A 23,939-nucleotide genomic window follows, 5' to 3' on the forward strand; every position below is an offset into this window, starting at 1 on the left:
ATTCAGGATAGAAAGGTTCTGCGAGCGACATAGACCATGGCTTATGACTGGGATTGTCATATTTGGTTTAAATACCGGTGTTTATAGATGGGTAGGTATTTGATCAGGTTGTTTCCGTGTTCTCTGGCGGCAAGAGAGAACCTCAAATTGAGCATGTTCGTGAATATTTTCACGAACGGGATGTCTGATCCTAGATATATGTTCACGATCCTCATAAACCAAGGGGCATTGAGTAAGGCGCGAATTTTTTTGGACTAAAATACTTGGAGTAATGCAAGTTGTCTCTCGGAGACGTACCTGTACCATACGTATGCTCCGTAGAGGCAAACTAGACGGACTAGCATTTTATACAGAGTGGCTTTCTGGGAGATTGGGAGTTTGCTTTTTTTGCAGAGGAGTGGAAATACTAGACTGTTCACACCATTGGCTTTGCGAATAGAGTGCTAGATTTGGGCTGACCATACTAGATTGAAAACTACGGTCAAATTGAAGACCGAAGTATGAGACGTTCTGGAGCCAGGGGATAGGGACTTTTTCAATTTGGAGGCGGTACGGAGTAGTTTAAAAATTTATTGGAGATGAATTTAACGTTAGAAGGAGAAAAACGTACTGGAAATCAAAATATATGAGACGAAAGCGAGAAACATCTACAGCCTAATATTTATTTCCTTAATTAGTGACTCACTAAAAGATAAGATTTTTAACAAGCACACGTCACAATCGTACAACAATAATAATACAGTTTCTATTCAATTGAAGCGCTCAACAAACAGCAAAATTACGAAATTCTATTTGATCAAAGCACTGTTTTGTGACTAAAAACAAACAAAATTATTTCAGTTTATATTGTACCGTAAATGTTAAATTTAAGAAACAGAATTGATTACTTTTAAACGTTACTCACGACAATTAATTTTTATTTCAGATCCGAGTGTCCATTATTAGAACCGCCTATGGATAATTTAACCCAAGAGGCATTTCTTTCCGTTTTGACCGCCAGTTGTCGCTACGATCACTTGACTAGACCACCTTCGAACGATCCATTAAAGGTTGCATTTCAAATTGATGTGAAGCATATTGAAAACGTGGATAACACGGTAAATAGTTTTAATAGTTTGCTTATTTTATTAAACAATTATATAAATAATATAATTTGTCATTGATTTCATTTATCATAATGAACACACTCTTTATTTATTTAGTTATTGATTAAACTTTTGGAGTTTATTGATTGCTGAATAGAAGTATGAGTAAATGAAATACTCAGTAATCGAATATTATTGCATGTCAATATAAGACAGTTAATTAAATATAGAGATGAGCTGAACAGCTACTTTTAGATTATCTTGTCTACTGTGTATCTTTTCAGGTGTATTTCTAAAAAAGTAAATGACATAAAACGCAAGTAAACATTTTATTTATATCTGCATAATTTGAATTACTTTGGTTTTTATCATAGTGTCTTCAAAACTAAAAGTGTTTTATGCAAGCCATTCAGTGCAGTTCTTCATTGGTTACGTAGCGATAGGCATTGATAATCAATCGAAGAACCTTGTTTTGACAGTGTTGTATGACTAGTTTATTTTAATATTTAGTGCAACCCCATATTTGCACCCCGTAGGTCCAAATTGGCTTTATAAATGTGTTATAGATCAACCTTTTTGATTTTAGATCAAGTCAAAGTGTCTAATGTGTTTTGCTTTTTGTCTAACGTGATGCTTCCAATTTAATCTACCGTCAAGATGGATTCCAAGGTATTTAGCTGATTCTGCTTGAGGAATCGGGCATCCATTGAGTGATATAATTAAGTTTTTATTACTTTGCCTTAATGCAAAATTAACGTGGACAGATTTGGAGTTATTAAGTTAAATTTTCCAATCTTTTGTCCATTTGTAGATTTTATTGACTGCCATTTGCAGTTTTTCTATTGCCCTAGGCAGAGATATATCTTTTGCCATAATAACTGTGTCGTCAGCAAAGGTTCCAAGAAGTGTTTCTTTTGTTGTTGCAATATCAGCAGTGTAGAGCAGATACAGGAGAGGTCCTAAAACGCTACCTTGTGGAACTCCAGCCGAGATATTTTTAAATGTCGAGAACGCCATTTCGAGCGATACTCTAAATCTAAAATTAATGAGGAGATGACTTACATCTCTATTCATCCTGATCCACGTCAAAATCCACATCCTTGATCTTGATTCGTTACACGCTTTGTACGTAGACGCTTTCCTTTCAGTGAATCCAATACTATTTTGTTTTTCTTCATAAGATATTTTAGTCATATTCTTAATACTAATATTCAGTCTAGTTAAGCACACCGACTAAAATTATTTCCAATAGAAACCACAGCAACTTAATATTTAATAATATCAATACTCCCAAACGATTTTAATATCAATATAAATATTACCACCCTAACGAATTTTACTATTAAAAAGGGGCCCCCATTACGTCGTTCCTCTTCGAAGCTTCGAATTCGAGTCATAATCTGTTTTCGACCGACCATTTATTGGTTTCTGTATTTTCAGATTAATCGTAAATATTAAACAGAAACAGATTTGAAATTTATTAAAACAAACAAGGCGCCAAAATAACGTTTGCTAGTTTATAGCCTCTTATAATCAGTAATGTTTCGATGAATGTTGCAGACAGCACACAACATTGTATATCCTGTTAATTAGAATAAAATGAGAAGGAAAATATTGTCTGTTATTAATACGAATTTATAAACTGAAATGATGGCGTGAGCTCACTGTTTCTTAGGATACACTATAAGTTATATTGCTTCCACGTTTGTATGATTTAGTAAAGAAATATTTGAGTCTGTTCCCTTTTGTTCAACACTATATAATCTAGATTATGAATAATTTAATCACTATATAATCCATCGTAATTCTACAAAAATTACTACTAAATTTACTAAATCAAACATCAACTAAATGAAATTATTTTTCGTCAGTTGTGTTAAAAACGAGTAAGTTAGTTCAGTAAAATCACAACATCCTTTAAACGAATAGAACGTTATATTCATGCATATATTTTGCAGATTAATGATTAATACACTGTTTTAATAAACAAATGTTTTTTTGAAATTTATAATTGAACTCTAGTATTTGTTCATTATATTATTAATATAAAAAGAAACATAGCAGTGAAATATGTCAGATATTTTACTTAATTAGCTAATTATTAAGAAATAATACTATCACAATTAGTACATGATTACTTTACAGAAAATTCCAACGAAAAACAATTGAAACCGATTATAATATATATTGTGTTGATAAGTGTGAGTGTCTATATATTTAAATATCATCCACTTGAATGGAATTGATTACTCAACTAACGATTTGTGTAAGTTAATTATCCAAAATCGCTAACTATAAAAACAGTTCGTATTTATTTTATTGTACAAAACTGGAAAAAAACAAGAAAAAAGTTAAGTGTTACTTAATTCCACCTCTCAAAAATCTGCACTTGCACTGTAAATTAGCTCTTGAGAATAAGTTCAAAACAAATACCTTCAATATAGTTTATTTTCTTCATTAAATCAATGGTATCATCTAAATTTATTACAGGTATATATATTTTATTGTTTCTATTGACTTCTTGAGAAACAACTTGTTGATTGCTCAGTATTTTGAAAGAAAAATTAAAAATTATTGGAATATGTTTATTAGCAATGCATGGTGGTTATCATAATTACCAAACATTTTAATTTATTATATTTAATGTATAAATAAGTCTCCGTTCCTTCTAAAAGTGTTAATAAATATACAAATGTTAACATAAATTTCAAGTCTTTGCCATTTTATATCAATATAATATTTTCTTTTCTTTTCTTTAATAAACTCTTATACCCAATCTATAAAATATATCGCGATCTCTACTAGGTGAAAAAAATAGCTTTTTACATAATTTTTTATTTTGATCTGCAGAGAGGACAAAATGATCATTTTTAGTAGGTCCTTGCACATATTCCGACATAACTTGGAACAGTATATGTAGGTCAGTGTATTCATCACCCTCTTTCACAATAAAATGACTGTCTGTGAGGTAGTTGAAAGTGTGTATGAGGCAAAAGCTTTTTCAATTTAACAGTACGGTGTGCCACACCTTGTCAAAGACTTGAGATATATCGAGAACTGCAGCGGAGCAATATATTTTATTATTTAGGTTTTTATTAATTTTGTTGACTAATTTATGTATTTTTTCTGTTTTTCGGTGTTTATTGCAGAAGCCAAATTGATGCTCTGGCATAATATGCCTCTGTTTTGTGATAATTTTGAGTTTTTTAATGTATAGTTTTTTAAAAAATTTATAAATCGCAGGCAACAGGCTTATAAAAGGAGATGTCTTCTGATTTTGTCCTGGTTTAAGAATCATAATGATATCCACTCCTAAAGACCATTTTGAGACAAATCATCGATCAAGTTTTTATCATCGGGCAAAATAATCTGGAGAAAGGCTACTCATCAGTACACTCATAACATATACTTTCTTAAATAGGATATCTGATTGGGACAGTATTAGTATTACAGCTCTCACCTTGAAGATGCAATCTGTAACGATTACAAAACGTCGGCTAGTTTTAGTCGCCATAAATGTGGCCGATATTGGGAAACCAACAGTATTCCACTTTATCTTTCAATCAGATGATGTAATCAAATATCTCGTAAATAACCTTTTTGTCGTAGTAAACTTGCATTCTAAACATACGTTAATTACGGTACCTGTCTCGACAACAGTAAGCAATGATATATCATGTACTCGATTTCTGTTGATAATTGATAGATATAAAAACAATAATAAAGATAAATATGTTTGTTTTTAGTAGTATCAAATATCAATTGGTTTTATGTTGGGGGTATAGAAACTCAGACCTACTGCGCTGGATTTACTTAACATGAGATCTGGTACTCTTAAAGATCATCTTTAAAAAGACATTACCAATATAGGATAGTGCTTTTTGTTAGATTTTATGCTCTTGCTCGTGGAAAACCATGCATAGATGTACGTGTCCTCAAATATATAACAGGTCAATTGAAAAGTCCCCGGCCTGGCACATACATGGCGCTAGAATTAAATGCGTATATTTTTTAGTTAGCTATAACCCACAAAGGATGCGTGTATGAATTTGACAGCTTTCGGATCATTAGACTGTGAATTATAGAATTTTGAGTGAAGCAACTTTTGTTATTGTGAAAAAAATGGATAAAAAGGAATTTCGCGTATTCATAATATATTGCTTTTTGAAGGGAAAAAATATAGTTGAAGCAAAAATTTAGCTTGACGCTGAGTTTCCGGACACTGCCAGACAAAAATCAACCATCAAGTATTGGTTTGCTAAGTTTAGACGAAGCGAAATGAACACCAAAGACGGTGAACGTAGTGGAGGCCCAAAAGAGGTTGTTACCGACAAAAACATTTACAAAATCCACAAAATTATTTTGAACTCTAGAGATATTAACTGAATGTGTACATCATATCATTCACGAATATTAGGGTATGAGAGAGCTCTGTGCAAAGTGGTTGCCACGCGAGTTCACATTTGACCAAAACAACGGCGAGTTGATGATTCGGAGCAGTGTTGGAAGATGACCAAACGTAATAAACCCGAGTTTTTGCGTCGATATGTGACAATGGAAGAAACATGGCTCCATAATTTCACTCCGAAGTCCAATTGACGGTCAGCCGAGTGGACCGCACACGATGAACCCGCTCCAGAGCGTGAGAAAATGCAACAGTCGCCTAGCAAGTTTATGGCGTTTCTATTTTGGGATGCTTATGGAATAATTTTCATTGACTACCTTGAAAAAGGAAGAACTATCAACAGAAACTATTACATGGTGTTATTGGACCCTTTGAAGAACGAAATCGCAGAAAAACAGCCGCATTTGAAGAAAAAGGAAGTGCTGCTTCAACAAGACAGTGCATCCTGTCACAAGTCAGTGAAAGCGATGGCAAAAATCCATGAATTGGGTTTCAACTTACTTCCTAATTTACCGTATTCTCCATATCTGGCCCCCAGCTACTATTTTCTGTTCTCAGATCTCAAAAGAATGCTCGTAGGGAAGAAATTTTCGTCGAAAGAAGAGGTGATCGACGAAACTGAAGCCAATTTTGAAGTAAAGGACAAATCGTACTACAAAAAAGGTATAAAAAAGTTGGAGGGTCGCTATAACCACTGTATCACCCTTGAAGGGAATTATATTGATTAAACAAAACTAATTTTGCCAAAAAAATTTGTTCTACTGTGGTAGGCCGAAGGCTTTTCAATTGACCTGTTAATAGAATCAACGTATATTACTAATTTCAAACGACTGCAGCTAATATAATACTATATTATCTCTGTTACATTCATTAACTGATTGCTGTATATTGCATTATAGTAATAAACAAAATATTTTAAGTAGGATATTCCTATTTATCAATATTTTTTAAAATTAATTATTTGATAAATAATTCGTAAAAACAATAATGTTAAAAGCAATGATAGTATATAGCAATATTTAATTGTTTATTTATATAAATTATATGATATTTATTTGATAACTATTGATACATTTAATCTACATATTTAGTGATAGTTTTTTATTTAATAATAAGTTAAGTTAATAATTACGTAAGAATGTCTATTGTGATTGTAGTGGAGGGTTTTTATATACTAATACATGCAGGATGCTATATTATATACAGAAACTCGATTTTAATTGCTTGATCACTTAGAAACTAAATGAAATATATTTATCTTGTAAGATATTCTTTCCAAACTCAAAATATGTGATAAAAAATAAGTGAGCTAACATAATGTAGCTATATAAGAATGTTCTTTTTTATGGTTCAGAAAGACTATATAGTTTCTTATAGATATTTAAAACAAAGATTTATAATAGGTCAATTGAAAAGTACCCGACATCACACATGGATGGCGCTACTAGAATTAATTCCATATGTTTTTGGTTGGCCCTAACCCTCAAAAGATGCGTGAATAAATTTGACGTGATCATTAGTTTGTGAATTATAGTATTATGAGTGATGCAACTTTTGTTATTGTGAAGAAAATGGATAAAAAGGAATTTCGACTGTTGATAAAATATTGCTTTTTGAAGGAAAAAAATATAGTCGCCGCAAAAACTTGGCTTGATGCCGAGTTTCCGGATACTGCCAGACGAAAATCAACCATCAAGGATTGGTATGCTAGGTTTAGACGTGGTGAAATGAGCACTGATGACGGTGAACACAGTTGACGCCCAAACGTGGTTCTTACCTGGAAATATTTAAAAAATCCACAAAATGATTTTGAATAACCGTAAAATGAAACTGAATGAAATAGCAGACACTCTAAATATATGAACTGAACGTGTACATCATATCATAACGAGCTCACTTTTGACCAAAACAACGAGGAGTTGATGATCCGGAGCAGTGTTTGAAGATGGTCAAGCGTAAAATACCAGAGTTTTGCGTCGATATGTTACAATGGATGAAACATTGGTTCACATGGATGAAACACAAGTCCAATCGACAGTGCTGCTTCACCAAGCCAATGCACCGTGTCACAACCCATTGAAAACAATGGCAAAATCCATGAATTTGGCTACGAATTGCTTCCTCATCTACCGTATTCTCCAGATCCGGCCGCCAGCGACTATTGCCTTTTATCAGATCTCAAAAGAATGCTGGCTGGGAAGAAATTTTCGTCGAATGAAGAGGTGATCGCCGAATGAAGAGGCGATCGCCGAAACTGAGGGATATTTTGAAGCAAAGGACAAATCGTACTACAAAAATGGCATTGAAAAGTAGGAGGGTCAGTATAATCAGTATATCAGCCTTGAAGGGAATTATGTTGAATAAAAAAACTAATTTTGCCAAGAAAATGTTGTTTGCTATGGTAGGCCGATGATTTTTCAATTGACCTGTTTTATATTTGAATTTGTGAAGATATAACAATAAACATTAAAAATTACAAATATATAAAAATAAAAATATGTGTTAAAATATCTCTAAACATATCATATATTTCAGCAATTCAAGACACACTTACTTGTCCAGCTTACATTCCAAGATGACAGGCTCAACTTTTCTGATGTATCGCCAAGCAGAGGCAGTATTATGGGTCAAGAAACTTTGAGAAACAAGATATGGGTGCCTCATATCGTTGTAAAAAATGAACGAAGCTCTAACTTAATGGGATTAGACTAGTAAGAATTCGGAATCTATTATAGTAAAAAAGTACTTTAATCTAATAAAAATGTTATTGTTATGCAAACTTTTATGCTATGTATAATGATTTACTTTGATTATACTATATAAATGTTTTAAAATTTTAAATGTAACAACGTATATTTTAAAGAGGTTTTTTTTATCAATAACGTATTTTTTCAGTAAGGACGTCTTCGTTAAAATAAGTCCATATGGTGAGGTCACCTACATATACAGATTAACGACGACCTTTTATTGTTCGATGAATTTGAGGAAATTTCCGTTCGATCAGCAGCTCTGTCAGATAACATGGACAAGCTGTAAGTACTAAAATTTCCGTTCTATTAGTACTATTTTACCAGGGTTTATTGAAAAACTATATAAAAGTGCTTGTACAAGGCAAATAAAAAACAACAGCTAGACCTGAAGCTATGGAACTTTCCCTTTCAATTAGGAATTATCTCTAAATAATGAGCGATAAAGTAAAAAACACTAAAAAATATGGGATATGTTATAAATATCAATATTAATTTTTTAACAATACAACTATGCTCATCTACATGCTCCAGAACTATTAGTTTTTTAAAATCAATTTTGTTGTCTCACCTTTCAAAATAAATACCTTTCCTTTTTTGTGTTTCCGCATTGCGGTTCATTTTCTTGCACTATTTTATAAAGCACTCTAAAATAAACTATCTACAATGATGCAAAGACAGGTATCAAGTCTAGAATACGATATATATATATATTATATATATATATTATTAATCGTTTCCGACTTACTTACAATTTGTCTTTATGATAAGTTAAATCTAAGTATATAACTAGGAGGACCGATCGGCCCTACCTCAGTCTTTGGTGAAATAATGTTTATACATGTCACTGCTGATTTTTTATTAACTGCACGTCACTATACAACATTACACAATATCGGATGGTTTGATTCTTTTGAGTCTGTCCTGCTCTGGTGGTATCCAATAGTTGCAATACTTCAATATTCTCATAAGAGCCTTTCCTCATGCTCCCTTGCAATTCTCTTGATTTCTTGACTGACTGTCTCGAGTGTAGGTAGTTAGTCCTGTAGTAATTGGGTGGGCCCATAATACTTCTCAGGATATTGTTCTGAAAAATTTGTATTTTGCTTATGTTACTCTTTGCAAAACTTCCCCATAATTGGACTCCGTATGTCCATACAGGTTTCAGTAGTTGTTTATATGATAGCAATTTAATATGTGCCGATAATTGTGATTTTCTTAAAATTAGCCAATGTATTTTCCTATATTTCAATTCCAGTTCTTTTCTTTCCTTCTTTATATGTTCCCTCCAGCGAAGTTTTGCGTCATATTTAATGTTATTAGTGCTTGTACGGTCTGATTGTAACGAAATGTATAAAAACATTCATTGGCGAACTTTTTTAAATTTGCTTCTCTTGGTTTTTTTGAAGAAATCTGGTGCTGGAACTCACCAAATCAATTTTAGAAGTTTATAGTGATTCTACTTTATTATATTAAGTGGTGGTTTTACTTTCAATTATTTAATAGTACAGATTTTGACTTCATTGTCAAATAATGATCTAGAGGATCACACATGTTCAAAGATAATTACAACACTTATTAAAAGATAGAAAACGAATACGAAAACTCAGCTCAAATTATTATTTCGAACAGTCATAGCGTCTTGTGGTCGCTGGAAGATCGATACAGCATGGATAAAGAAGTCCGAGAATGGATCGATTATTGCACCATAACGCCACCATCGTTCTTTTGTCACGACAACGCCATATTTTTAAAAAGAAAGGGAAAAGTTGTACTGAATCAATTTTTGTCAATAAAAACTCTTTAAAGTGTTGGAATCATAAAATTACATGCAAGCACCTAATATATATTTTGATAATTGATACTTAAAATACTTATTTCGGGTTATATCACAATAGGCATTTTGTTCATAGACAAATTAGGATTTGACATATTCAAGCTTTTAATCTGTTTTATAGATTTTTCTCATCAACTCTATTATATTAAGTTACTTGCATCTTACTTGTACACTAAAATGCTAAGATACTAAAATAAAAATATTTAGAAACTGGAATTGTCATGTTGATGGCAGACTTTTGTCATCCAAAATTCTTGGAAGAAAAACTGAAAAACACACAAATTATAATGTTAGAAATTGACGCACCGAAAAGGTTATCTTCACTGGGCATTTATTTAGTGGATACAAAAGTATGTTAGCATAAAACTTATGTATAATATAGCATTGTGGCACTAGATAACTGAAACACATATTTTTTTGATGAAAATGATGTTTTAAAGAAATCTGTAGCTTCCGAAAATATATTAAGAGAGTATACCAGTCTAGAAATTAAAACAAAAATGGATTCATATTTTTCAAGCTTACCCCTGTAAGAATATGCGCTTTAACAGGGGTTTTCAAAATTTAAATTATTTTCCGAGATATAGCTCATTTATTGACTTAGCATCTAAAAACGAAAATATAATCGCGTTTTTCTTTTTGATGATATTTTTATTCTTTTTAAGTTCTGCTGAATTTACTTAAAATTTTTTATTAAGATTCTCTACTCATTCTTCTATAACCTATAGTTATTCGCTTGTTAGTAGACTAAAGTGCTAAGACGCTAAACCAGAAATATTAGAAACAAGTATTGTCATGTTGTGACCAGATTTTAGTTACCCAAAATTCTTGGAACAAACACTAAAAACTCCCAAAGTTCTGTACAGTGTGTTCAGTGGGAGAGTTAAAAACCGGCGCATCAAGCGGTTAAACTACATACAACAATCTTTGATGTCTTTCTTTTGAATCAGTTGCTATCCAATATCTGTTGTTTTGTGATCTATCACTAAATGTTATATTGTTTACTCTACACTGCCTAGAAAACTTTTAATAATACTCTGGTCAGGTGTTCCTTAAACATAATAAATTCCACCAATAGACGTTACTGAGGATAGTATTTAAATATTTTCCATAATTAAATAAGGAGCTGACTTAGAATACCTTAGCTGCTCTAATATTTATGTAAAGCCCACCATAGGTCTTCAATAAATGAATTTTATAATCAACACGTGTGCTTTCCTCTTTAAAAAATAGACGCAGATCTCGACCTTGGTTCATCGGGAAGAAAACCCGTCCACAGAACTTCTTGATCTAGTTTTTAGCAAATTAAGACTGCAGACATCTCCTGTCCAAATGTTTAAGATATCGCAATACACCAACCACTACTAAAATATTTTCAAATTATCATCAACATCATTTCCCATTATCAACCTATTCTAAAATATTCTTCTCTGTGGAGTAACAGATTAAATGAAATGTCCCCGGCCTGACACACAGATGGCGCTATTAGAATTAAATCCATATGTTTTTTGGTCTGACTAAAAGCAACATGGGTGTCTAAATTTGACACCTGTCGGATCATTAGTTTGTGAATTATACCATTTTGAGTGAAGCAACTTTTGTTATTGTGAAGGAAATGGATGAACGGGAATTTCGCGTGTTAATAAAATATTGCTTTTCGAAGGGAAAAAATCCAGGAAAAAATATTAATTGAACGTGTACATCAAATCATTCACGAATATTTGGATATGAGAAAGCTCTGTGCAAAGTGGATGCCGCGCGAGCTTACTTTTGACGAAAACAACGACGAGTTAATGATACGGAGCAGTGCTTGAAGATGATCAAGCGTAATAAACCTGAGTTTTTGAGTCGATATGTGACAATGAATGAAACATAGCTCCATCATTTCACTTCGAAGTCCAATCGACAGTCATCCGAGTGGACTGCACACGATGAACCCGCTCCAAAGCGTGGGAAAACGCAACAGTCGGCTAGCAAGGTTATGGCGTCTGTATTTTGGGATGCGCATGGAATAATTTTCATTGACTTCCTTGAAAAAGGAAGGACCATCAACAGCGACTATTACATAGCATTATTGAAAGTGCTGCCTCACCAAGACAATGCACCGTGTCACAAGTCAGTGAAAACGGTGGCAAAAATCCATGAATTGTGCTTCGAGTTGCTTCCTCATCCACGGTATTCTCCAGATCTGGCAAGCGACTATTTTCTGTTCTCATATTTCAAAATAATGCTCGCTGGGAAGAAATTTTTGTCGAATGAAAAGGATCGCCGAAACTGAGGTCTATTTTGAAGTAAAGGACATATCGTACTACAAAAGTGGTATCACCCTTGAAGGGAATTATGCTGAATAAAAAAAATAATTTTGTCAAAAAAATGTGTTTTGCTATGGTAGGCCGGAGATTTTTCAATTGACCTGATAACGACCTTTTGTTGGTGCACCCCAAAGTTTTTTTTTCCAACATCTCCTCTATTAAAAAATTCAAAGTATTCATCTTTTAAATATTTAATTATTGAAATTACGCTTTACAGGGGCATATAACGCTACAAATTTACAACTGTATTGGACTGATTCCCAGCCATATGGAATAGTAGACAATTTGCATCTAACTGAATTTTCATTAGATGGAATATGGGTAGAAAACACAACCAGTAATGTCCAAACGGGCATGGGTAAATGGGGTAAGTACTTGGCTAAAAATCGGATCTTTTAAGGAATATGATTGTTGTTATAGATGATGGTTATAGCTCACTAATATTCTACTTTAAATTAAGAAGAGAGGTGGGTTACTATATTTTGGATTATTTCTTGCCATCTATTCTACTCGTTATCACTTCGTGGATAACTTTCTGGATACAGGCGGATGCTTCACCAGCCCGAACGGCGTTAGGTACATTATTTTTGCATGTAAAGAAAAGTGTAAGTAAATGGTTTTTTATAGGTACATCGACTATGTTATCGTTCATAACATTAAACGGAAATGTGATGAAGAATCTGCCTAAAGTGAGCTACATTACTGCTAGTGAAGTATGGTTCTTTGGTGGAGCTACCTTCATATTTTGTTCCCTGGCGGAATTCGCGTTTGTTAATGTTGTATTTAGAAGAAGGTAAGTAATATTTGGGTATTTATTTCGGCCATTTAAAACAAACTCAGTTATAAGGATACAAATTATAATGTTAGAAATTGACGTACCGAAAAGTTCATTTTTTCCTGGGCATTTATTTGGTGGATACTAAACTATTTTTATATAAATATATATATGGAATTGTGGTATTAGTTAAGTGAAACATATATTTTTTAAGAAAATGATTTACTAGAGAATTCTGTAACTTTCGAAAATATCTTAAGGTGTTATTCTAGCCTAGAAATTAAAAAAAAATCGATGCATATTTTTTAAGCTAAACTCTGTAAGAACATGCGCTTTAACTGTTTAGCTGTTTTAGTGACACGACTTCGATGAATCAAACGAAACTTTAAACGCGATTTTTTTGAGATTGCTTTTTGATGATATTTGAACTTTTACTGAACTGATTTACTTAAGATTTGGTGTTAATGTTCTTTACATATTCTTCTATAACCTCAAAGTAAGAGTGTAAGACAAAATTTACGTAAGAAAATGTTTACAGGATTTTTACTATTTAAAAAAATTAATATCATAAAAGTGCTAAAAATGTTTCTGGTTTTTTTTCGCAGTAACAGCCGTAATTTGGCGACATTTATTTATTTTTTACTTTTTTACCATTAACCGCCTCGAAAGAAACAGTTAAAAAAATAAATAAGAAATTAACTAGAAAGTAAAATATAATCAAACTTAGCTTTTTAACAAAAAAAAAACGTAAAAATATATGTAAGTAATAATCGTTATAAATAAATAAATGTACCAATTCGGATAGCCCATGATTGAAAATAAGAAATGTTTCAGGCCCTGGGGCCCGCTATCTAGTCTAGGTGATTTGACTTATTTTCCAACCAAACTAGAAAAAAAACTGCCCGCCCTGTTGGGAATCGAAGCCGCGACCTCCGCGTGCGAACTTGACGTTCTAAGCAATACACTATAAGAAAAGTTGTTTAATATATTTTTACAACTTCTCATATGCTATGTTTAGTGCTTAAAAAGCAAACTGAATAGCCTTTACACTGAATTACTTATGATTTTTCGTCACACCAGTTTAGCAATAACATTATACGCAAATATGTGACTATTTTAGATAAGAACATGTAAAAACATTGTACGTGCCTTTGAAATTTGAGGTTTTTCCTCGATTTTCCCCCTCCCCCTTCCAAGATCCAATGGGTATCAAGTTACCTCGGAAGTGCAGTCTTTCGAGTAAAAAAGAATTTTGAAAATCGGTCCATAATAGGCGGAGAAATCGGGGAACATGCATATCTAGATTAAATCCTAGATCCATCTAGATTAAAATACACCCACAATTTGCTTTATTGGGTCTATGGAGTTCCTAGTATCTTTCTCTGAAATTTACAAATTTATTCGGATGAAAATTACACGATCTATGATGTACACAAATTTTACAAATGTGATTTAGAGATATATTCGTAATACAATTTATTACTTTTATTCTGTAATTACTATACTACTTCTCGAACTCTTTTTTGAATTATGTATAGTCTTTCCTGGTATTCTTTTGATGGTACCATGCGTTTTTCAAAGGTTTCTGAGCGCCCAAACATGTTTTGGAAAATAAATCGTTATGTTGTACTAAATTAGTTTATGCGCCACTATCACCATTCACCTATTATATAACATCCAACAATCTACCAAATGCATAGAATAACAGCGGTTATTGAAAGGGTATTTGAAAGTGCAATAAATACAATATATTTTTCAATATTGCATTGCAATATATTTTTGTGATGAAGATTAATGTGTTTTTGTTATCCAAATATTCATGTTATTGTTCGAAATTGTTTCACGTTATAATCACGTTTAAAGTCGAAAAACGTTAGAATTCGGTAAATATTATTTGATGGTACTTTATAGTAAGAGTAAACCAGTAGTTTCAATGACTTATATTGTCCAATACTCACTTCTACGTTTGGATAATTATCTAGTCTTAGTAATACTAAAGAAACAAAGGTCTTTTAAATCCTATCCTATACTGTTTTATATTCTAATTCAATGAATATATAAAAATTACGGTATGGGTTGGATTCTGTAATTTATACATAAGAGAGAAAATATTTAATGGTTTTGAACCTTGGTAAATGGATAATGGCATTTTATTGATTACAATTATTTATCCCTACTAAATCTTTCATTTAATATACGCATTTTTAATTAATTAATTTAAGCATTCTTAGATCAAACATGATATACATATAGAAGTGCAAAATAAATAATTTAAATATAGAATAAGTACTTTATTAATTTACACGAGTTTGTTTTTAATTAGCATTAACAAGCAGATTTTTCAAAATGATGTATCGGTATTGATAAGTGTTTTGTTTTTTCATTTTGCAGGAAGAAAGTTGAGTTAGCGAAACAAAGCAGTAAATATATAATCAAGGGTGCGTTATCGCCACGACTTGCCAGGAAAGAAGTCCGTAAATTGGATTCGTTCTCGAATTCGGACACCAAACTGAACGGAAGTTATCTAACGGTACATGTAAGTATTAATGATGGGTTGGGGATAAAATAATTTCGGTTTTTCTCTGTTTTTCATAGCGGATATTATTCATATACCTTTCAAACACTAATTAATGGTATATAAGCTATGTACGCCATGCAATATAGTATATCTTCTTATATACTGATACATGCGTACATACTATGCATGAACACTGCATACATATAAATAATGAGATGCGTATGTAAGCCTTGTTAAGTTGTGCTCAGTTTACATGTAAAGTCTCTTAAGTTGTATTTCAGTGTAAGTTTACGCTTTGTTCTGTGACGATTAAAACAAGTGATCGATTAAAAGTGTAATCTCTCAGATGTTATTTAACGTTTCGCAAGCCACAGCATGTTCGTTGTTTTGATCACTAGCATCAATGGAAACCATCATGGACGAAGACGAATAGTTTAATTTTTTTTATTATTTAATTATTACATTGTTATTAGTCGTTTCCGACTAACCTACAATTTGTCTTTATGATAACTTAAATCTAGGTATATAACTAGGATGTCTCATGTGTATAAAATAAATCTCACTAAACAACGCTACATAAGATCAGATAGTTTGATTCTTTTGTGTCTGTGTCCTGCTCCCTCCAAAAGTTGCAATACTTCAATATTCTCATCATAATGGAGTCTTTCCTCATGCCCCCTTGCAATTTGTCTTGATTTCTTGACTGACTGTGGGTATCTGAAGGTCTCGATGTAGGTAGTCACTCCTGTAGTATTTGAGTGCGCCAACAGTACTTCTCAAGCCTTTGTTCTGAATTTTTTTTATTTTGTTTATGTTACTTTTCTTATGTAGGTTTCAGTATTTGCTTATATATTAGCAATTTATTATGTACTAATAATTGAGATTGTGTTCCAATTTGCCAATAGATTTTCCTATATTTCAATTCCAGTTCTTTTCTTTTCTTCTTTATATGTTCCTTCCAAAGAAGTTTTGCATCAAGATTCATTTCGAGATATTTAGCGTTGTTGCTATATGGAATGATAATATTATTTAATGTTATTGGTGTTTGTACTGTCTGATTGTAGGTGAACTGCACATGTACAGATTTACTATCGTTAATTGTTATTTTCTAAGCTTGTGTCCAATTATTCATATTGTCACTTGCCTGTTGTAATTTTCGTATGGCATCTTTACTATTGTCTTCGACAGCTATAATCGCAGTATAATCAGCAAATTTAGCCATCGTAATGGTTAAGACTTAAAACACAAAACTCGGTTTGCCCAATGAATACTAAAAAGGATTGTCTTCAGAAAATATAAAACAACAACGGCAAAATTGACAACAGAACTCAAAACCCCCTTAAGTAATTTTATTTTGACAATAACAGTACGGCGGAAGCTCCACAAGCCTAACTTTTTTGGAAGGGCTGGTGTTTCAACACTTAAATAAATATTGTATGTATGTCAGGTGATCATATTGTTTTGTCCATTCTTTGTACGATAATGTGTCGTTTTGGTGTCTCACAAACCTCTTTTAAAGCTTTAGCAATGTGTATCACTAACAGGATTTGGCAGGTACTGATTAAATTGATTTTCAGATGGAGCCATACTAACTTTTGTCGAGCATTCATTTTCTGTTATCAAACAATTCTTTAACGTCAATGCCGGTTTTGCTTTTGTTGGTGCAGCTCCTCCATAGCCTCCAACTGTTTTTTTTTTCAGAAATGGCTCGATTTCGTTTATGCAGCGAATGATAAATGGAAGCCTACTCCATAAAATTTTCACTATTAATTCATGTGGAACCTTTGTGTGAACCACATTTGTGTGGAAAGTGTTCAACCTCTTTTGGTGCCTAGATTTATGTATTGGTTAGAAACTGTTTTATTGTCGATATGTAGTAATGTAGTAATGTTGAGAGTTTAAATATGTAGTTCTACCTCAGTATTTTAAAAAGTTTAATAAAGTCATAAATAAACTACCTGGTCATATATCCACATCAATGGTAAAGCCGAATATCCATCGTTTGCAAAATAAACCTTTTTCTTTCTGATTTGTCTACCCTGCCTGAGCTGCCTACTTTTTATAAAGATCTTACACAATAAATATTCATATTAAAAAATCATTTAAAACCATTTTATAGGAATTATTATTTACAATCATGTTATAAACAAAACATAAAACCATATATTAACATACAAATATAAATTCGGCGCACTGCCGGCTTGGTTGACGCAATGGTAAAGGCGCAGGACAGTTCTCTCACTGTTGCGATAGTCGCGGGTTCGAATCCTGCTGGGGCATGGTCGTAAATCATTTTTGTGTATGTTTAACATTTGTGATTGTCCTTAGGCAGAAATGCAAATTCTGGCAAGGAAAATGATCCCAGTCACACCAGTAACCAGGCGGGGTAAGAATGGATGTTTTTTGGGATGATTTCTAAGTTGATCAGTCGCCAGTCGGTAGGCTTAATGCCGAGGACCGTGGTTCGGAGTCTACGTTAAACTGTCGGTCCAGTCCAGATAAACCATCGTTGGTAACAGGACACTTTAAAATATAAAAAATCGAGACATTAAAAATTCAGAAAGCTAAAAAATAAGCAGTATAAAACTAGTTGAATGAAGTAAGGGCGACTGAAAGCAGTCAACTAATGTAGAAGGTAGAAAATAGTAGTCAAAATCGATATTTTTTAATCGGGTTTTTTCAGCTCTAGTAATTAGCATAACTATAAAAATAGTAATAACGAATTCAGAACTGTACAAACTTAAAAAAAAAATATTTTTCTTCAGGGTTCTACGAATTCACTCAATGTGCCCAGCATCAGTATACCAATGGGTCAAAACACAGATGAAGTGCCCCCTAGCCCTACACCATCTCAGCAATGGGCTGAGATGAGCCCTCGCGATGTAGCCAACTGGATCGACAGGAAGGCCAGGATTTTCTTCCCTCTTACATTTTTGATTTACAACGTATTATATTGGGGATTTGTGTACTTGTTATGAGCACCATAACGTTCGTTATCTTGTTTATTAAGTGTTTCCTTTTTTCCGTACTCTACCTATGTCTCTCAAGTATTTTTTTCTATTGTATGATATATTTATTGACGTGATATGTGTTTAGTTTTATTATATATTTAATATATTGTTTGAAGTTCCTTCATAGCTGTTTGTTTTTAAATTAAACATTTTATTTATATTTTGCATTGCTTATATTAGTTATAGGAATACCGAGGTAAACACATCATCCATATCTTTATAGCATTTAAAGTGGTCTTAAATATATTTTATTCATTATCGAGCCTGAGCCAGCATTCATCGAGAGTGTCTGATTATCACACAACACGCTTTTGATGATATTGCAGGGATATCGAGTATTCTTCACCAAATCACCACAGATGGTGATTGGTAGCAACCGCCTTTTTTTCGAGCTGAACGGTGTGTCTTTTAGCTAAAAGGTCGATTTCATCACAGAATTTCGTTATGTGTATCCAAATCCTTGTGTCTCTGGAACTGTTCCTCAACTCTGCACTGATTGTGATATCTTAACTGAATTACATTTTAGGGAGTAACAGCCAAAAGTCATCGGCCTGATACATAGATGGCGCTACTAGAATAAAATCCATATATTTTTTAGTTAACCCTAACCCTTAAAAGATGTGTGTATAAATTTGACAGCTATCGGATTACTAGTTTGTGAATCATAACATTTTGATTGAAGCAATTTTTGTTGTTGTGAACAAAATGGATAATGGAAGGAATTTCGATCAAATTGTGCTGATAAAATATTGCTTTTTGAAGGGAAAAATACAGTTGAAGCAAAAACTTGGTTTGATGCCGAGTTTCCGGACACTGTCCCAGGAAAATCAACCATCAAGGATTGGTACGCTAAGTTGACTATGACGTGGTGAAATGAGCACCGAAGACGGTGAACGCAGTGGACGCCCAAAAGAGGTTGTTACCGACGAAAACATTTAAAAAATCCACAAAATGATTTTGAATAACCTTAAATTGAAATTGAATGAAATAGCAGACACTCTAAAGATATCAACTGAACGTGTAAATCATATAATTCACGAATATTTGGCTATGAGAAAGCTCTGGGCAAAGTGGGTGCCGCGCGAGATCATTTTTGATCAAAAACAACGATGAGTTGGTGATTTCGAGCAGTGTTTGAAGATGATCAAGCATAATAAACCCGATTTTTTGCGTCTATATGTGACAATGGATGAAACGTGGCTCCATCATTTTAATCCGTCCAATCGACAGTTATCCGAGTGGGCTGCACACGATGAACCTGCTCGAAAAGCGTGGGAAAACGCAACAGTCGGCTGGCAAGGTTATGGCGTCTGTATTTTGGGATGCGCATGGAATAATTTTCATTAACTACCTAAAGGAAGGACCATCAACAGCGACTATTACATAGCGTTATTGGACCGTTTGAAGGACGAGATCGCCGAAAAACGGCAGCATTGGAGTAAAAGAAAGTGCTGCTTTACCAGGACAATGCCCCGTGTCAAAATTCCACCATTTCCTGTGCTCAGATCTCAAAAGAATGCTCGGTGGGAAGAAATTTTCATCGAATGAAAAGGTGGTCGCCGAATCTGAGGCTTCTTTTGAAGCAAAGGGCATATCATACTACAAAAATGGTATCGAAAAGTTGGAGGGTCGCTATAATTAATGTCACCCTTGAAGGGAATTGCCAAGGAAATGCCTTTTACTATGGTAGGCCGGTGACATTTCAATTGATCCGTTATGTGGCTCGATGAATGGAGATAAAACGAAATTAGACAGTTAGAATTATATAAGTTAGATTTATATGGGTTAACGGTGGCCGTTATATATTGAAATAATTTAAAATGTAATGAAATATAGATAGATAATAGGGATCTATGATGGGATAGTTATAATAAGTATATTAAAACTTCAGCATTTTATTTTTGTAGTAAATGCAATTTTAATCTCAAGTACTTGAATACCTGCACTTATTCTAAATGGATACTCTTGAAACTTATAATAGAAGGCGATCCATTAGTTGTTAATACTTTGGTCTTTTCTTAATTAATTTTCAAGTCATATCGCTCAATAACGCAATTTACCTCACGAAGAATTCTATAAGAATCAACACCTATATCAGCGAATATGGGATAAAAATCAGTAAGCATTCAAGTAGAATTGGAACGTCATTTTGTTCTATTGCTAATTAATGCCACACTAACTCTGCACATATTACGCAAAATATTGCTAATAATGCTTATTGCTCAGAGATTCTATTAAGATATCCAAAAACACACATTTTAGGCATTTTTCAGGTACATAAAAATCAAGTAACTCAACATTTTTAATGTTTCAAGTTGTCAAAGTGGGTTCTCAAGAAAATTGCGCATTCTAGTTGAGATGATTCCAATCCTTTTAGTTGTTCGAAATAAATAAAGTTACATTATTTATTAGTATGGATGTCACATCGCGTCATCGACTGTTTCTAAACAAACTAATTCTTTGCAAAATAACGACTGTTAATATGAAAATAATTCAATGATCATTTTAAATTTTTAAAAATAATAAAATAGGAACGACTTTCTCATAAATTAGAAGTAAAAACTACGTTACAGAGAAACGCTTAACCTTAAGAGTTAAGTTTCAGGAAATCGGAGTCTCTAATAACGAGCGTTCTTCTGCTTTAAAATAGACGTTTTCTGCTCCCAACTACATTGTAATATGAATTTGAAGCCAGTCGGCACGTTGAAAATTACGAGAATTTTTCCCTTTATAAGTAACACAAAACTGATAAAAGTTCTCTAATAGTAATATAATTTTGTAAAATTCAAAATACCAGATGTACTGGAAAATCATTATAGGTTTTTCTAACAAGCGAAGGCCAAATCGTTTTGGTTGCAAGACAATGGTTGGACCAGAATGGGTGGCATAGTGTATTTTGAAAGTACTTGGATGAGTCGTTGAATGTTGATGAATCGCCTCTGATGAATTAGTAAATTTTCTTACCTTTCCCATATGTAGATTGCTTTCTCCATTTAATTTTCGAAAATCACAAAAATTATGAAAAACTTTCAAGGCATATTCTTGAAGGTTTACTGAGATAATCGACGATCTGATAATTAAATATTAAATTTCAATTTGTAAGGAAAAATTATTATTTAGGAATGAAAGATATCCTTCTTTTTTCTAGTGTAGACACTAAATATAAAACCATCGTATAAGGCTTTTTAATAACAGATTGTAACTATAAAGTTCAGGTAAATGTTATTTAGGTTTTCCTAATATACGGCTTTAAAGTAGCATATATCTATTAATTCTTAATCAATGAAGCCATAATATAGGGCATTTTGAAATATAACAGTACCTAAAATATTTTAAATATAAAGGTAGTGCAATTTCTCTTATTAGTTGAATGTTATTGTTCTTAGAAAATGAAAAGTCTAAAAGTGTGTATTGGACATATTTTACATTTTTGCTACCGAAAAGATAAACACACAGCTCAGGCTGACCGAAAATTGTGTCCTGTTCAAAGTAATTAATACTTATGTAAACTCTAGTGTCAAAATTGGTTCGGTGTTCATCAATCAAGGCATTAATTGAGGAAATAAAACACTAAACTATGTGAAATCTGTATTATTAGGCACGTAATGTCCACGAAAATAAAACAAAATAAGTGTGCATCACTAGTCAAAAATAGAACTGCAATATACAAATTTTATCACATTTTTAACACAACATAACTGTAGTTCAAACACATGATATTTTTTAGATGCATCTTCTTGGCTGGTTAATGTAATTCCTATTATTGCTTTTGAAAACATTTGCACTTTTTGGTGTATAATATCTTAATAAATCATTCACTAATCGTTCGATAATGATCCAGCAGTACTTGCTATTCTGTCTTCACTAATTGCCCTTCTCATGGTGCTGTAAAGAAAGTATGTTAGCACTTATTTTATCGATAATTTTAAATATTAAATATCAATTTATCGTGGAATAAGTATTAAATTGCTTTTATTTTGTATTCATTGTTACTGATTTGATGTGAAGGAATCTCTGTCGAAGGTCATCAAATACTTTTAGAAAATTTGGAGATGTTGCTATCTCCCAGTCGTCGGTTTTGGTATCAACTATTTAAAAATATCGATTTTGATAGAGAAGGTTAGCCGAGAAGACCAATATATTTTGAATACAATGCATGGCGGATTTGGATTGGTTGAAAATCCAGCTCAGACTCCCAAAAAAGTAAAACAAGCTTTTAGATAACTTTTACATGTTCTCATTCGATTGGAAGGATCTAAAAGTAAGGAAAATGGCTATTGAAAATGCTATTTGGCACCGTGCTTGCCAGACAAAAAAACAAAGTTTTTGTGGCGTATTTTGACTGACAATATATTGTTTGTGACACTTTTTAGGTTTTCATATTTAAAACATATATCGTTATATGAAATGTATAGCATAGATATAGGAGATTTTTATCGAAATATTTTGGAATTGGGAATATAATTCTTGATATCTTTTAGACATTTCACAAAAAATGTTAATATTTTTTCAAAGAATACACTACTATAGCAAACAAAAAAGGACCATAAGTAGAGAGTAAAATAACAAACACACATTTGAAAAACTATCGAAACTGATATTTTTCAATATTCCATAAAATATTGATATTTTATGGATTAATTATGTGGAACAAGAAAGCCATTCATCAAAAAATATCGATATTTTTTAGATTTATTATTTTCAAGACGAAAATAAAAATATTTCCAAAAGATGCGCCAATAATTTAACTAAAATCATTCGAAATTCGGTTTGAATATTTGGGTGGACCAGTATCAAAATGGAAAAAATTAAAATGTGAATGTCCTAGGTTATTAAGAAGTTTAGGATATGTGAATGGTGTTAAACTTTAAAACATACCTAAAACTGTACGTTTAAAAATCCAATTAGTGCTTGACTTGGCAAACATGATCATTTTAGGATGATACTTACTATTTGATCGAATTTTGATTTAAAAAAAAACTTACTGCGTTGAGTCTCTTGATCTTGATATTCTGAACGGTGGACTTGGTGGTAGAGGGGGTAGTCGCATACCCATACCAGGTCTCGTAACTATATGTCCCATAACTCTATCAACGCTGGACTCTTTTACACCTATATCCTCACCACCACTTTCCGAAGACGAGGCAGGTGAATTGCTGGCGTCTGACGTTACTGATCGGCGGAACATTGGATCACTGTATCTATGACACACATATATTCTAAAACTCGGACAGTTTTTGCAGTATTTA

General features: G+C 32.6%; 2 protein-coding genes across 3 annotated transcripts in view; one reads left to right on the forward strand and one right to left on the reverse strand.

Moving 5' to 3' along the window:
- Positions 1-18,816, forward strand: part of LOC143195542 (pH-sensitive chloride channel 2) — a 32,164-nt gene extending 13,348 nt beyond the window's left edge. For both annotated transcript variants that reach the window (XM_076402800.1, XM_076402809.1), the window contains exons 2-9: positions 926-1,097; positions 8,026-8,201; positions 8,386-8,522; positions 12,604-12,753; positions 12,807-12,962; positions 13,014-13,179; positions 15,553-15,697; positions 18,445-18,816. In XM_076402800.1, coding sequence (XP_076258915.1) covers positions 926-1,097; positions 8,026-8,201; positions 8,386-8,522; positions 12,604-12,753; positions 12,807-12,962; positions 13,014-13,179; positions 15,553-15,697; positions 18,445-18,657 — 1,315 coding nt within the window. In that variant the 3' untranslated portion in view covers positions 18,658-18,816. The remainder of the gene's footprint in view (positions 1-925; positions 1,098-8,025; positions 8,202-8,385; positions 8,523-12,603; positions 12,754-12,806; positions 12,963-13,013; positions 13,180-15,552; positions 15,698-18,444) is intronic.
- Positions 18,817-22,265: 3,449 nt separating this feature from the next.
- The window catches only part of Kif19A (Kinesin family member 19A), a 62,850-nt gene continuing 61,176 nt past the window's right edge, over positions 22,266-23,939 (reverse strand). Inside the window, exons 15-16 of the mRNA XM_076402676.1 lie at positions 23,676-23,891; positions 22,266-22,575 (exon numbers count right to left, since the gene is read on the reverse strand). Coding sequence (XP_076258791.1) covers positions 22,509-22,575; positions 23,676-23,891 — 283 coding nt within the window. The 3' untranslated portion in view covers positions 22,266-22,508. The remainder of the gene's footprint in view (positions 22,576-23,675; positions 23,892-23,939) is intronic.

The sequence above is a fragment of the Rhynchophorus ferrugineus genome, unplaced genomic scaffold (assembly GCF_030347505.1).
Source record: "Rhynchophorus ferrugineus isolate W39M unplaced genomic scaffold, kcgeb_rfMv2 rfM1, whole genome shotgun sequence".
NCBI lineage: Eukaryota > Metazoa > Arthropoda > Insecta > Coleoptera > Curculionidae > Rhynchophorus > Rhynchophorus ferrugineus.